The 15,373-nt window shown below is 33.9% G+C and overlaps 1 protein-coding gene across 1 annotated transcript in view; it reads left to right on the top strand.

The window, feature by feature from the left end:
* Positions 1–15,373, top strand: part of RYR3 (ryanodine receptor 3) — a 192,448-nt gene that overhangs the window by 142,943 nt on the left and 34,132 nt on the right. The window contains 7 exon segments of the mRNA XM_050974944.1: positions 2,317–2,637; positions 3,981–4,221; positions 4,476–4,563; positions 4,669–4,761; positions 12,651–12,821; positions 13,280–13,339; positions 14,474–14,605. Of these exon segments, the coding sequence (XP_050830901.1) occupies positions 2,317–2,637; positions 3,981–4,221; positions 4,476–4,563; positions 4,669–4,761; positions 12,651–12,821; positions 13,280–13,339; positions 14,474–14,605 (1,106 nt within the window).

Here is a 15,373-nt window from a genome sequence, read left to right as displayed (position 1 = left end):
AAGCTTAATTGAAGATGTACATATCTACATTACAAAAATTTTTGGCAAAATACAGTTATGTTCATGTAGCAAAATACAAGAGGTATAATATCTGATTTAAGTGAACAAGAAAATAATTTCTATGGTTTTGTTATCTAACCAGTGATCCAAAGCAGTTTGGTACAGGGAACTCCCAGCAGAATATGATTCATTCCATGTAATCTTGATGAAAAAGGGACCATGATAAGTTGAACAGATGGGCAGAGAAGAACAGCCTGAAATTCAGCAAAGGCAGGGTCTTGCACCTGGGGAAGAATAACCCCATGGACCAGTCCAGGCTGGGAGCTGACCTGCTGGAAAGCAGCTTTGAGCAGAAAGATCTGGGGGTGCTGGTGGACAACAAACTGTCCCTGAGCCAGCAGTGTGTCCTTGTGGCCAAGAAGGCCACTGTGACCTGTATTAGGAAGAGGACGGCCAGCAGGTCAAGGGAGGTGATCCTGACGCTCTGCTCAGTCCTGGTGAATGCTGTGTCCAGTTCTGGGCTCCTCAGGACAAGAGAGACATGGACTGGAGTTGATCCAGTGAAGGGCAACAGAGATGACAAGGGGACTGGAGCATCCCTCTTACAAGAAAAGACTGAGAGAGCTCAGCCTGTTCAGTCTCATGAAGAGATGGCTGAGAGGGGACCTCATCAATGTGTACAAAATATTAAAGGGTGGGTGTCAAGAAGATGGAGCCAGGTTCTCCTCCATGGTGCCTAGCAATAAGAAAACAGGCAACAGGCAGAAATTCACACAGGAAGTTTCACCTAAAATTAGGGAAAACTTTCCTGTGTGGGTGACTGTGAATTAGACCAGATTGCTCAGAGAACTTGTGGAGTCTCCATCATAAGAGACATTCAAGAACCATCTGGACACAAACCTGTACTATGAGCTCTAGGAATATCCTTGCTTGACCAGGACCAGATTGCAGAATCATAGAATTACCTGAGCTGGAAGGGACTCAAAAGGATCATTGAGTCCAACTCCTGGCCCTGCACAGGACTCCCCAGCAATCACACCATGGGCCTGAGAATGTTATCCAAATGCTTCTTGAGCTCTGTCAGGCTGGTGCTGTGACCACTTCCCGAGTGACTAGACAAAGCTCCTCATGAGGCTTCCCCTTCCCTATCCCTGTGGCCTCTCCTTTAGGTACCCTATAAAGCTTGATGCTTTTTTAATATTCTGATGCCCAAAAGAGAGCACAGTAAGTAAGGCCTCATCTCCAGGTGAGGCCACCCCAGAGCAGAGGGGACAATCCCCTCCCTTGCCCAGCTGGCAATGCTGTGCCTGATGCACCCCAGGACACAGGATGGCCGTCCTGGCTGACAGGGCACTGCTGACTCAGAATAAACTTGCTGTCCAACAGGGTCCAAGGTTCCTTTCCATGACACTGCTTTCCAGCATCTCATTCCCCATCTACACACAGAACCCCACAATGGGCCTTACCCATTCTCTGCTTCTATTGACATCAGTCCTTCTACATTAAATTTCTTTGCTTGCTTCTCTCCCAAATTACTCTCGATGGACTCGTATCGTAAAATATTTCAGTATTTTCCTCACTGATCCATGAAAGAGTCACCAACTGCCAAATTCTTTGTACCTTTAAAAAACAAACAAGAAAAATAAATAGGGGTAGATTGATTTCATATGCTTCATGAGGTTTTTTCCATACAAAAGCAGTTATGGAGCAGTGTTATAATCATTACCATATCCAGAAATAGTGGAAGAATTTTGCTTGAGTGGCTCTCACTAGATTCCAATGGATTGTTAATTGCTGAATAAGCATCCTTTATTTTCTAATACAAGCATATGATAACTGGAATTCTTTCCTGGCATTTTTGGTGGGAGATAGTTCGTGAACTAAGTACAGTTTCATTTTAACCCCACCCATAATTTCGAATTATTTCTTTCCCTTTCCCCAAGGTAGATTTAATCTTTGGCAAACCAGCATAAAAATTATGAATAACTATGAGTACAATGTCCAGAGTATAACCAATATTAAAATAAACTTTCTCATCTGCACTTTTACATAACTCACCAGATCATTGCAGGACACCTAAGGGTAAAGCCATAGCTTTATGGCAGCTATTATTTACTTTATTGCTATTTACACATCATCTGTAAGAGAAAATTTATGAAAGGACATACCCATGCATACCCCAAAGTGCTACTGTAGTTCTGCCTGTCAAAGATGGTGAAGGAAAAAAATCAGAGCCATTTGTATTTAGGGTTTAAACATAGATGATCTCTTTCATTTTGCTAAATTAATATTTTGGTTTTCTACCCTTACTTGCAGTTTTAGGTATGCCTGATACAGTAGAAGAAATGTGTCCAGAGATCCCTCAGCTGGATAGACTAATAAAGGAAATAAATGATTTAGCAGAGTCTGGAGCAAGGTATACTGAAATGCCTCATGTAATTGAGGTGATCTTACCCATGCTGTGCAACTATTTATCCTACTGGTGGGAAAGAGGGTCTGAGAGTGTTCCTCAAAGTGCTGGGCCTTGCTGTACAATGATAACATCTGAGCATCTGAGTATTGTTCTTGGAAACATTCTGAAAATCATTAACAACAATCTGGGAATAGATGAAGCCTCTTGGATGAAAAGAATTGCAGGTACTGTAAACATTTTTGAATGATAATTGTACTAATAATATTTAATAGATTTGCCTTATTGCCCAGTGATATAATAACAAAAAATTATAACTACAACCATCATGAAAGAAAGATAAAATATAAGTAGCAATAAGAGAAATATGTTTATGTTTTATTATTAGTTATATGCATGCATTGTAGCATCACTGCAAGCAGAGAGCTTTCTATTCTACATAAGAGATTTTGAAAATCTTCTCTATGCACTGTATAAGAGCCTTAGTGCCTAATTCGGAGTTGTGAATTCCATTGATTTTCAAGACTCCTGAGTTTTACAGTGGACTGAATTATGGTAATGAAATATCAGGACAATATGGAAAGAAAGTGTAAATGGTGAAATAATCTCAGGAGTAACCCAAATTCAAAATTAGTTGGTTTGCCTGAATAAATGTGTGAGCTATTAAATAAACTGAAAGTTTTTTCAAAATATCACATGAGATATAGTATTTATCCTGCTAAAGAAGTTTACCATATCCAAATTTTATCATTCATATTATACAGTGTAAGAATATAATGTGCAATAATGTAGTTCAAGAAAATCTATGTAAAGGTAATAATTTAGGTTGCTAAATTTGAGTAACCAATACCCATCAGTACTGTGTTTTTTGGTGTTTTAAATGCTGGAAAGTCTTATATAATAACAAGGATTCCATTAAAATTTAGTAAGAAGTTTGCTGCTTAGTTGTAGAGAGTGTTTCCTACAGTTTTGTACTGATTGTTCATCTACATAAGGTGATAATATACTCATGTTGTTCTTGCAAGGATTTTTGGCTTGAGTAGTTTGCATTTTTATTTGAATAGTTTGCATACCAGTACTTGTACAAAATTGATCTATGACCTTGAATTACTCATCATTCTCTTCATTTTAACTTGCCCAAGGCAAAGAAGTAGCAGAGAAGAAAAAGGACTTCTTCCAGGACACTATCTTCTGGTGGTTTTTTGACATTCAATACAAAAAACCATCTCAGACACAAAAAACCCTGAACAAAATAAAAGTATTCTGAGAACTTGGTGTCTCAATTCTTATTTTGCTTAGGTTCTTAGTTAGAGATATGGGACTTGCCAAAACTATGATAGTTTAATTTATATTCAACCAAAATACTTATAATCCAAATTCGCCATCTTTTAATGCCTCAATACACAGTTTATATAAAGCTACATTCATAATTTTATTATTAATTTCATGGTGTAAAATTTTTTGAAGCCCCATAATGTTTACTGTTTCTAGAACTTCAGCATTCATGTTAATACAATGAAAAACACCAGCTATGCATTAATCATGGAATTATCTATATTTTCACGTATAGTTTATGCTCAGCCCATCATCAGCAAAGCCAGACCTGATCTTCTCAGATCTCACTTTATTCCTACCCTGGATAAATTGAAGAAAAAAGCTATGAAAATAGTGATGGAAGAAGAGCAACTGAAAGCAGACAATAAAAATGACACCCAAGAAGCTGAGCTACTCATTCTTGATGAGTTTGCTGTACTTTGTAGAGACCTTTATGCCTTCTATCCAATGTTGATACGTTATGTAGACAACAACAGGTAAAAAACCTAATAATTAAACTCATATTTATTACTTAATATACTGGAATCTATGATCAGACAATCAGGAGGAACACAGTTCACCTGATCTTAGGGTGAGAATTAGATCCTGCATGTTTTAAGATTCTTAAATCCTAATCCTGAATAATTAAAAATTCTTAAAGAATGCTGTACCTTGAATTCACACCTTTTATTATGATAAACTGTCTTCTTTTAAGTACCTCCTTTTAAATTTCTGTTATTTTTGTAATTAGAGCTAATTGGCTAAAGAAACCAGATGCGGATTCTGATGAACTCTTTCGAATGGTGGCCGAAGTTTTTATCCTGTGGTGTAAATCACATGTAAGATAAAATGTGCATTTTTCCTTTCATTTCATTCTATTTTTAAATGTAAATGTTGTACATGCAGATAAATTAAACTTCTGATGATTTATTTTTTTTCTTTAGAATTTTAAAAGAGAAGAACAAAATTTTGTGATTCAGAATGAAATCAACAATTTGGCATTTTTAACAGGAGACACCAAGAGCAAGATGTCTAAAGTAAGTTAATTAAAAAAATGTGGATCAGGTAAATCTACACCATGTGTTTAATATGTTGAAAGAAGGCCCTGAAAATCTCCTCAGATTGCAGCTGCTCTGCTGTTAGAAGAAAAATAGTTTTGCTTCTTGATGACAGATGTGATAACTAATATTCAAACTATAGTCTATGTAACTTAGAGTTACTTATGAAATATCTGCTAATACTCAAAAACACAAGATTAAAATAAGTCTTGATTTGAAAAAGTTGCACTTATAAGAAAATATGGGCTGTATTATAAAATATGGGTTATTGAGCATTCAGGAAAGAAAAAGGTAGAATATTTTATAAAAGCAAGAAACATTGCCTCATCATTTTCATACTATACTCTATATATTTTTATACTCAGTTGATATTGTTCTGTCAGCTTTGATGGAGCACAGCTCTATTTACATATACCTCTTTATATATATAGTGTGCTACATGTGCACTATTTTTCTTCTTTCTTATCAATTAACACATTCATTTCTTTTTCACTGATTTTCAAAATGACAAGATTCTGATATGATGGCTTCAAAGTACATCTTGTTACCTGTACAATAGAGAAATTGTCAAGGTAATTGCCAAGGGCTGCTTTGACCTCAGCTGAGGAAATTGCCCTATTCCAGCTAAAGCCAGATGAAGTCTAATTCCAAATTTTGTTGGTAAATATATTGAAGAAAGTGTTTCTTTTATTCATATATAATGATTTTGGAGTAATCCTATTCTGAAGGTGTAGCAGAGAAGTAGCATTTAAAGTTTTGTATTTCCCTATATTTTGGTTTCCTGTAACCTAGCTACTGTAAGTCCATTTTCAAACAATAGAGAAACAGATAAAATGTACTGTTAAATTTTTTAATTATCTTAAAAATGTGTTTTAAAATGTATTTAAAACCCAAGCTTTTTTTTTCTTTTTTTTTCCCCTATGAATTTTTTTAAGTTTTGAAACCTGACTAAGCCAAACCCTGATAATGGAATTTTTACAAGCAAAAATATTATTATCTGCTCATTATTAGTTCACGAGCAGCACTGAAAAACAGGTCCAGCTTTATAAAGGATTCTGTATTCGGAGACAAGGAAACTTTTAAGCTGTTTTCTTGTTGTTAAGATGCAGCTTATCAAAATTGTTTGATAGAATTGGAATGTTTGTATCATCCCTATTAACAAGACAAATAGTGGGCACATCCAGGAGATTTGAGGAGCAGTTGCACAATATAACAGACTATAAAATGTAGCTCTGTACTTTTATCATATGGCAATCATGGCACACACATCTATTATGTGTATTTTAACATTTATACTATACAACTGGCCTGAAGAGAAGAAAAATAGGTGTACTTTCATTTTTTTAGACACCATAGATTGAAACAGTATATTTAATCTAAACTGTGTTCCACTTCAGTACTGATAACTGGATCATAAGAAGTAAAGTGTCAGCATCATATTTTTGTCAGTCTGGCATGGCAGGAATAAAAGACAAGTCTTTACAAAAAAAGGAATAGGTAGGTCTCCTACTGCACTACTTGCAGATTTACGACAGAGGATTTCATAATATTATTTTCTCTAGGAATTTTAGATCTTTTCTTTGAGAGTATTTGAGTTTCATAGGATACATTTCTTTTGAATATACTATATATATTCTTTTGGTAAATCAGGAGTGGATTTTGATAAAATCACAGGAATTTAACTTCAAGAATCTCTATTACCCAAAGCTGATTTTGAGATTATATTTTCAAATGCCTGTTGTGTATATTTAAATGTACAGATATACAATGTGTGAATAATTGTATGAATGTATTTGTAACAGACATGTAGAGGCATGTGTAAATATGTTTTTATTCCATGGGTATACAGTACAGAGAGGTCCTGGGGTTTTTTGTATACATATATTTTTTTGTAATCAAATTAATGTCAATTTATGGTGTTCCAGGACACTCTGCATGGTTATTGCTAATATAGGAAGAAAGAATATACTGTATTGTTCATGACTGAATATTTTATTAATATGGTACTGTAACAGCAGGCATGATTGCAGAACAGCTGATAATTTAGATACTTGTTTCATGATTACCTAAATAACATGATGAAATATATTGTCTTTTAGAAGGTTTGTATTGGTTTTCTATATATGGTTTCGAAGCAGGAAATTACTAATATTTCATAACATAAAATACAAGTGGTCTAAACCCAGCACATCCAATAAATTATAGATTTACATCTGTTTTGTTGGCTTCTTTTTAAAGATTGCATAGGTTAAAATAAACAAGAAATTCTTTAAGTAACTGAATTTCAGGTTTTCTCGCAGGTTTGATATTTATTTCTATCCTTAGGCATTGATCAGTAGAGGACATTACATTAGGGAACATTATAATTTCTTGCTTTAATATTAACATTTATCTCAAAAAGTAGCAAGTTTACTGAATCTGAATAATTAGCCCTTTCCTCTTTATCACTTATTCCTCTTTATTCACATTATTTCTCATGGAAGCTATCTTATCCAATTTTTATCAAGCATGACAAAGTATAGAAAACTGAATAGGAACATTGGCTATTGACAGTGGGCCCAAGACAGAACATTTTGTGGTCTCCTAAAGGAGTAAGGCCCAGGCTGATCTCTGCCTTAGGTAACAAAGACTCACTGTTGTTCCTGATAAAAAATACTGGGATGCTGTCAGAGTGTAAGGTGTAGTATATCCTGTACAGAAGGTTTTATATCCTTACATGCCATTTGGAAGAAAAAAAAAAGGGAAGCAGAGGAGGAAGGAGTAGCATTATGTTACTTTTTGGTAGCTAATTTCCATGGTAACAAATGCTTCATCATTACAATCAAGAAATTCATTAAGTACCTATTGTATTTTTATTATACTATATTAACTTTGTTACTAGTTTTTCAAATAAATGTATTAACAGCTGAGAATTTAATTTTTCTTTTCTAAAAATTTGGCAGCAGAATGCTCGGAGGGGAATGGTAAGTTAGAGAACTTTCAGTCTGAGAGAGACTGGTAACTTAGATCACATTGAAATACCAGATTTGTGATACAAATGTGGAAATTGAGAATTTAAACATATTCAACTCCACTAATCTTTTATTTTTGACCCCCTCATAGATTTCTTGATAAAATAGCCTTTTGATTAAGATGAAATGATGTCCTACTGTGTTTTTCAGTTAAGTGGAATAAAAGACTGAATGTATACATACACATGTACATAAGAATTGTGTAATATGTATGTGGGCAATTTTTCTGTGTCAGTTTTGGAATCTAAATGAATGTGTGGCTGGATATACACCTTCAGTTGCTAAACATTTACATATCCTACTGGAGTTTTATTTGACTTGCCCTCATTAATTTTTATAATCTATTCTTAAGAATAGATTGAGTAAACCTATTATAGAAGTTAGAAGTCATCATAAAATGCAAGTTCTTATTATGAAACAACATGGTTGTTTGAGCCCATCTGTAACATGTAGGACACATTGCAGATTTACAATAGCTGGAGGATTTCATATTTATATTTTCTGCAGGAATTTTAGATCTCTTCTTTGAGAGTATTTCAGTTGCATAGAATACATTTCCTTTGGATATACTGAGGTAAATCAGGAGTGGATTATTTTTATGGTCAGCTACAATGAATGAAATATAATTAACATTTCCTTACCTTAAGTGTACACACCTGAATACACCTGTGTATACACCTGTATACACCTGTATACACCTGCTGAGCCATGTCTATGCAGCATCTACATATTTCACGCAACTGAAATTTTAAATTATAATTTGCTATTTGTCTAAGGCATTAAATATTATAAGATGCTAAGATTCTAACACTTAATTAGAATAATAGTCCTTTGCTTTTCTTTACTCGTACCCACTTTTCTTACTATGTGATACAAATCGAGTAGGCTATAGAAAGACTTTAATACCTTGGCATCAACATTTTGAAACTCATTCAGGTATCCCAAGAAAATGAAGTTACTTTTAGGGCAGAATGACAGAAGTGAGGGCTTGTATTTGGTTTTTTCCGCTTGTTTTTAACCAACAGCTTTTTATAGTATTTTCCTGTGCCTGGCTGAGGATTCTTTTCAGTAATAGTATATTTTATCTTACCATAGATAAATGGTTTTGTTGTTATTTTCTTAAGATTTCCTGACACAATTATAATATAATGTTGACTATGGAATACATATTTATTTGAGTGTATTTATGGTATTAATATAATAAATGGGAAAAATCCTCTGTATGTATGAGAGTTATGGCTGAGTTTATAATATTGTTTTTAAAATGGGTACTGCTGAGAGATGCAAGTTACAGTTTTCCCTCAGGATGTCTTAAAAAGAGTAATTAGCTGTGCAATGACAAAATAGATCTGTAAATTAAGTGCTATACCTTGCTAGTGACAGTTTGATTTCTAAACACATTTTTTTCTCAAATATATTTTGGTGGGGAAAAGAGGTAGAAAGAGCTATTTTTGTGAAAGTGTGAATATTTTTCATTACTGTATTATCCAGAGCTCCATACACCATTCTTCTTTTAAAATTGGGAAGAGATGCAGTAATCAGTGTATTGATAGGTTAACTTACTGGATGTCCTTAAATGTTCAAGCAACAAATAGAAGTGTATGGCAGAACAGCAATAGAAATTCAGAAGTTCAATCATTCAATAAAGATTAAGCTGATTTCACAAAGATCTCATTTGGTTATGCATTTACAGCCTATTGTTTTAGCTATAAGCTTACTATATTTTTACTGTCCTCATAAAGCTGAGTAAGTTTATAAGTAACTTGTAAAATTATCATCCTTTCATCTCTTTTACTTATGCCTTTTTCTCCCCTTTATTTTTCTTTCATACAGGCTATGCAAGTAAAGGTACAGGTCAAAGTGCATGATGTGTCTTTGTTTTAGACTTAGAGATGATCAGGCTCCAAGCAATCTTTCCATTGATCATAGCAGTGGCGTCACAAAATGAAGCACCAAGTTCCACCTACTATAAATTTTGTCCCAGCTAAAGTGGCAGTCTTTAACCAGAGCAGATGAAATTCCCTTTGGCACTCCTAAATATTGCTTAATGTGAAAATGTACTAAAGCTACCTTTTTTAAACCATTTTAGATGTACATTCTGCCTCTGCTGTCCTTCTGCATTCTATTTTTTTGCTAAAATAGTGAAGAAGACATTGTAAAAGAAATGTCTAAGTAGAGTCATTAGAAAGATGTATTTGGCTTATGGGATTCTAGAAGAATATTTGGGAGAAATGTGCTATGACCTCTACCCCATTTGTAGGGGAGTAGAAGGTTGTATTAAATCCAATAAGTTTAAATAAGATAGTTCAAGCCCTGTCTTTTTCCAAAAGTAAAATGGTCTTTACCAAAGGTGTGAGGTGTGACAAAGCTTTAGAATACCCCTTATTTCTTTTATGTATTTAATGTATTTGAAGATTTCTTGTCCTTCAGTGAACTTTATCACTTTCCTTTGCATCATTCATATTCTTTTTTTTAATATGAATTTCTAAAATAGATGAGTACTTTCTGACCTATGGTGCATTCTTCATGGGTGAAGTAGAATGGAGCATAAATCCTTTCATCTTTCCCTTTACCCTGTGTGCTGAGAAGCACACATGATGCTGTGAAGAGCTTTAAATCACTTAAACTGGAGACATGAGTTAAAAAGAGAGAAGCTCTGTTAAATAACCTGATTTCATGCTTTGCTATTGTCAAACTTCTCCAGGTATACAAAGTAGGATTTAATGACTGACTGCCTTCATAGTAATCTCTAAGAACAGAAGCTCAAAGGGGGATAGAAATACAAAAAAAAAAAAAAATCTATATATCTATAACCTTAACCAGTTTTAGCTGATATTTTACTGTAAATAAATTATTTCTTCCTTTTCATTGTGTATTTAGTTATTATTAATCTACTAAAGAATCTGTAATTGGTTTTTGGTATGTGGATTTTTTCAGAAATATCCATTTGTGTGTTTAAATCCTCAGACAAGTAAGACTATTACATGATTTTAGGCAACCAAATTATATCATTCCTCCTGTTGAGGTCCTTTCAGCACAGTTAATTATTTAGGCAAAACAGATCTGATTTTATGCTCTTTACATATGCAATTCAGGTATTGTTTTTGCATAGGTGCATATTAGAACTGAAAGAGACAAAATTCCACTGTCATTTAGGTTTCAGTCTATGACTCTATTTATACATTTAGCAGCTGGAGAAGTGAATTCACAGACAGCAAAATTTATGGCAAAGGCAGAATGGATCTTCTTTTCATGTTTTGAAAATTCTCCAGTTTTAAGGTTCACAATCTTATTAATTTCATATGAACATAAAGAAAATTGGATGTGCAAAATGTCCACTGGTGTAAAACATGCAGAAACCAATATCTCTCACATTCCTTTTTTTTCTTTTAAAAATATATCGATTACATATTTTGTTATTCCTTATTTAAGATGCACGGTGACGCCACTGGAGTCCAGTGATACATTGTGGGGTTTGTTTGTCTGCTGTCAATGTAGAGTACAAATAATGTCATTTTTAAAGCCATTGCATCACTATTTCTAAGGCACTTAGAAAAGCAAAGCTTTGAGGCAAAGTACTCTCCTGCAATTGTTAGTTCCTTAAGAAAGGAAGCCACGTCCATTGCATGTTCCCTTACACATGCAAAATACTCAACACAAGCTATGTGCATAGAGATTCCCCATCTAGAAGACAGAATTTGCCAAAATTTAGCACCAAATAGAATACATACATCTGCCTTTTTTTTTTCCCAGTGATTACTGTGACAATAGTGAGGAATTAATTGGGAAATAATGAATTGCAATGGATTCTGCTGTATCCTTATGTGGAACTACACAATCTATTATAAGAATAGTGGTTTGTGAATCCTAATTGACAGAAGAGAAAGGATGTGGAGGGTTAAATGAAAGCATTTGTAATTTTGTAATGTTGTACAAGCCTGGATGCCTAGTCCTGAAATCTTATCTTAAGCAAAACTCCCCTTGAGTATAAGTAGGAGTTTAATCTGGGTACAGAATTCAGAACTGGGCTGTTTGATGTTGTTGCTGTTTACTGTGTGTTTATTAAATATATGGGTCTGTTTGAAAGATTTTGGTTCTCTGTCTCATACAGGAAAAGTTTGATGTGAAATATGTTGTACAGTGTCTGTCATAAGAAGATAGGGCAGATGTTATTCTGTTGTGCTGTTTACTTCTGTCTCTTTTGTTTTCCTTTTCCTATTAATGATGATATCCAAAGATACAAAATTTTAAATTTTTTGTCCAAAATTTATTACTATTGTCTAAAGCCAAAGGGAAGCACTTTCCCAGAGGCACTAATTAATTGGCAATTTATAACATTGAATCAAAGCCTTTTATATAATACTGTTTTTCAGATGAGACAAGTCAGGCAATATTCATTCATTCAGACCCTGGATAACTATCTTTATATAAATCTCTTAAAAAAGTACAAACATCCTAAATTTGTCTTTGTAACATTGGACAAATAATAGTGTCCCCTGAGAATGATCCAGCTTTTAGTTTCAGGGCTGTTTCTGATTTGAAAGGTAAGATCCAGAAAGTATTGTCAAAATCATATGTATAAATGCACACAAAAGTGTGTGACTCCTATTACCACATTGCTGTTACTGCACTTTCTGAAATGGTGCACACCAAAAAGTACTCTTTTACATTTTCTGACCAAGCCTATGCACCCTTCCTCTAGTGTAGCATTTTTAATTATTTGTACTACATCAGGAACATAGTTTCCTTGGACCAGAAAGGGAAGAGCGTGTTGGAGAAGTGTGTGATCAGAAAATTAAAGTAATTTTTCTTTTTTTCTTTTCTTTTCCCCCTTTTTAAATTTTTTTAAACTTATAGTCTGGAGGACAAGACCAAGAGAGGAAGAAATCAAAACGTAGAGGGGATTTGTACTCCATACAAACATCCTTGATTGTGGCTGCACTTAAAAAGATGCTTCCTATTGGTTTGAATATGTGCACTCCTGGAGACCAAGAGCTCATCTCTTTGGCTAAGACTAGATACAGCCATGTAAGTGTGTGCTTTTAATAGTTTTTAACACAAAATAAGTGTAACTTTCTAAAATGAATTTTGAAGCATAGAAATCTAGGCAGTCAATATTGTTAAATATCTGTATGTACTGTAAGCAATTATAGCTGCTAATTATTGTGCTTTTTTAAAAAAAAAAAAAGTGGATATAGAGGTGCCATACTTTCCCTGTTATTTTCCACTTGTATACCATGTCCAGTTTTATATATTCATGTTCTTTTGCAGCAAATACTGAACTACAATTAGTTAGCTTTAATTCCCTTCAAAATTTAACCCTTGTTTTATGGTTAAAGAAAGCCTTTGCCCCTTCTGGTATCTTACATACCTTGAAATCAAAAGCGGTTAAATTTCAATATTGAAATATAAGCTGTTCTATGTTGTAAAATTTCTTATGAAATGAATCATAATCTGAACTGAAAAATACTTCTACCTTTCTACAGAGGGACACAGATGAGGAAGTCAAAGAACACCTACGCAACAACTTACACTTGCAGGAAAAGGTAATATAGAAAAATCTGTCTATAGATGTCAATGTGCACTTTCAAAACACTGAAGGTGCAACTGGTTTTGGGGTTTTTTTTTTGATACATTAAAAAAAATAATCCAAAAAGCTATAAGAAAAGTTTCTATTTTAAAATTATTCTTCCTGATATTTCATTGCAATAAATGCCTTGTTTGTAGTTTTGTTTGGTATAGTCAAGTTTCTGGAAGATCTGTGGAATGGGACAAGTGTGAACAATTGAGATACTGGTAGTCTTAAAGCTCTAATTACTTAGAATCAACTTGATCCAAGAAGAAAATAAAACTGAAACTCTACTACTTCAGCTTTTCTGCCTGAATCTACCTTTCAATAATGATTAAATTAGGTATTTCTAAAAATAAATGCATTTTAAAGTGACTATAATAAAATACAAAAAGCTTGTGTCATTTTAGCACTTGCGAGTTTTACAAGTACATTTATACTCCTGCAATTTATATGCTGAATGCACTGTCGAAAGAAACACCAAAACACCAATATGGAGTCCTCATCAATCTCTAAATTAAAAATAATTCAGATCATTGCCAGCGTTTGAACACAATAAGAGTAACTTATTTATCTGTCATGGAAGTTGACTGTCTATTTGCTATAAATTTGTGCTTGCATATATTAAAATGAACACAAGTAAAGTACTTTAATGTAGTTTTCCTATTTCTATCTTGCAAGGAAAAAAAAAATTCAAGAACTTTGGCTATAACTCTCCACCTACTGAAATTCCATCTGTCTTTTCCAGGCTCCAAAAAACAGCTTTACACACTAAGTACAAAGGTTCTGCAAATTAAACTCAATCTCAGTACTAAATCTACTTCCTTATTTTTAATGGAGTTAAGAGGAATAAATAAGTTGTAAGTTACTTTATTTGGTTTCATGAAATAAAAATACAGAACCTCGCTTAAGAATTGAATTCAATTGCCCAGCAATACATAGAATCAATGCCATTTTTTTGAGCAGCTAGCAGATGTTAATTTGGTCTGAAAGGGGACAGAAATTGGGAATATTTATAAGCTTCTTTAGTATACTATGAGAGTAGAAGTGGTGTCAGTCAAATTCAGTGCCTTCATTCAGCAGCTTACAAATGAAATGTGTTGGGTTTCAGTCTGATGATCCAGCAGTGAAATGGCAGCTAAATCTGTACAAAGACATTTTGAAGAGTGATGGACCTACTGACCCTGAGAAAAATGTGGAGCGTGTGCAGAGGATATCGGCTGCTCTGTATCATCTGGAGCAGGTAAAAAGCCAAATGTCTATACTGTGTTTATTTTTGAAAAACAGATTTTTCCTTGCAGAGGTTATTTCAGGTACAGTTACTGTCATCAGTAAAGTTCCCAGATAAAACTTTTGTACATGTGTGCGTGCAAGTACCCATGCACATACAGATGTGTATATATGAAAATTTTCAATGGAATCTGTTGAAGTGCCTCCAAGGAGGCAAGAGCTTCAAGGAAAACTCAGGATATATTTCTGCAAAACTACCTGAACTATATTAATTATAACACACAAATTATCTCCATGCTGTAGCTGAAAACCATTTTAATTTTAGGAAGAGGTGCACTTATTTTTAATATACTGAGTTTAGCCTGTTTCCTATTTCTGCATCATAGGATGTTGTAGCAACTTTTGAGTTGCTTGCCTGTTCATCCAGTTGATGCAATTCAAATAAAGGCACTTGAGCTTTTCCTACATAAAGTTAATCCATTCCACTCACAAATTATATGGCACGGAAATGGGTTCAAATGAACAACTGAATATGCATTGCTGGAAACAGACAAAATAACAATTTTTGAAATTTACCAAGTCGTCCCACACATGAGGTATTCTAACATCTTGAATATCTTTGTCTGAATAAACAGAGAGATTTTGATATAAAGGACCCCAGTATTTTTCCTTATCAATAAAAAAAATAAAGCCACAAAAGAACTTTTTTTTCAGATGATGCAGAGCATTGGTAACATTTTCTGCTTTGCTAACCAGCTAACCACTAGCTGTATAAAAAATT

Source organism: Serinus canaria, chromosome 5 (genome assembly GCF_022539315.1).
Source record: "Serinus canaria isolate serCan28SL12 chromosome 5, serCan2020, whole genome shotgun sequence".
Taxonomy (NCBI): Eukaryota; Metazoa; Chordata; class Aves; order Passeriformes; family Fringillidae; genus Serinus; species Serinus canaria.
Note: the sequence above shows the minus strand (reverse complement) of the source record. Positions and strands in the feature narration are given on the sequence as shown.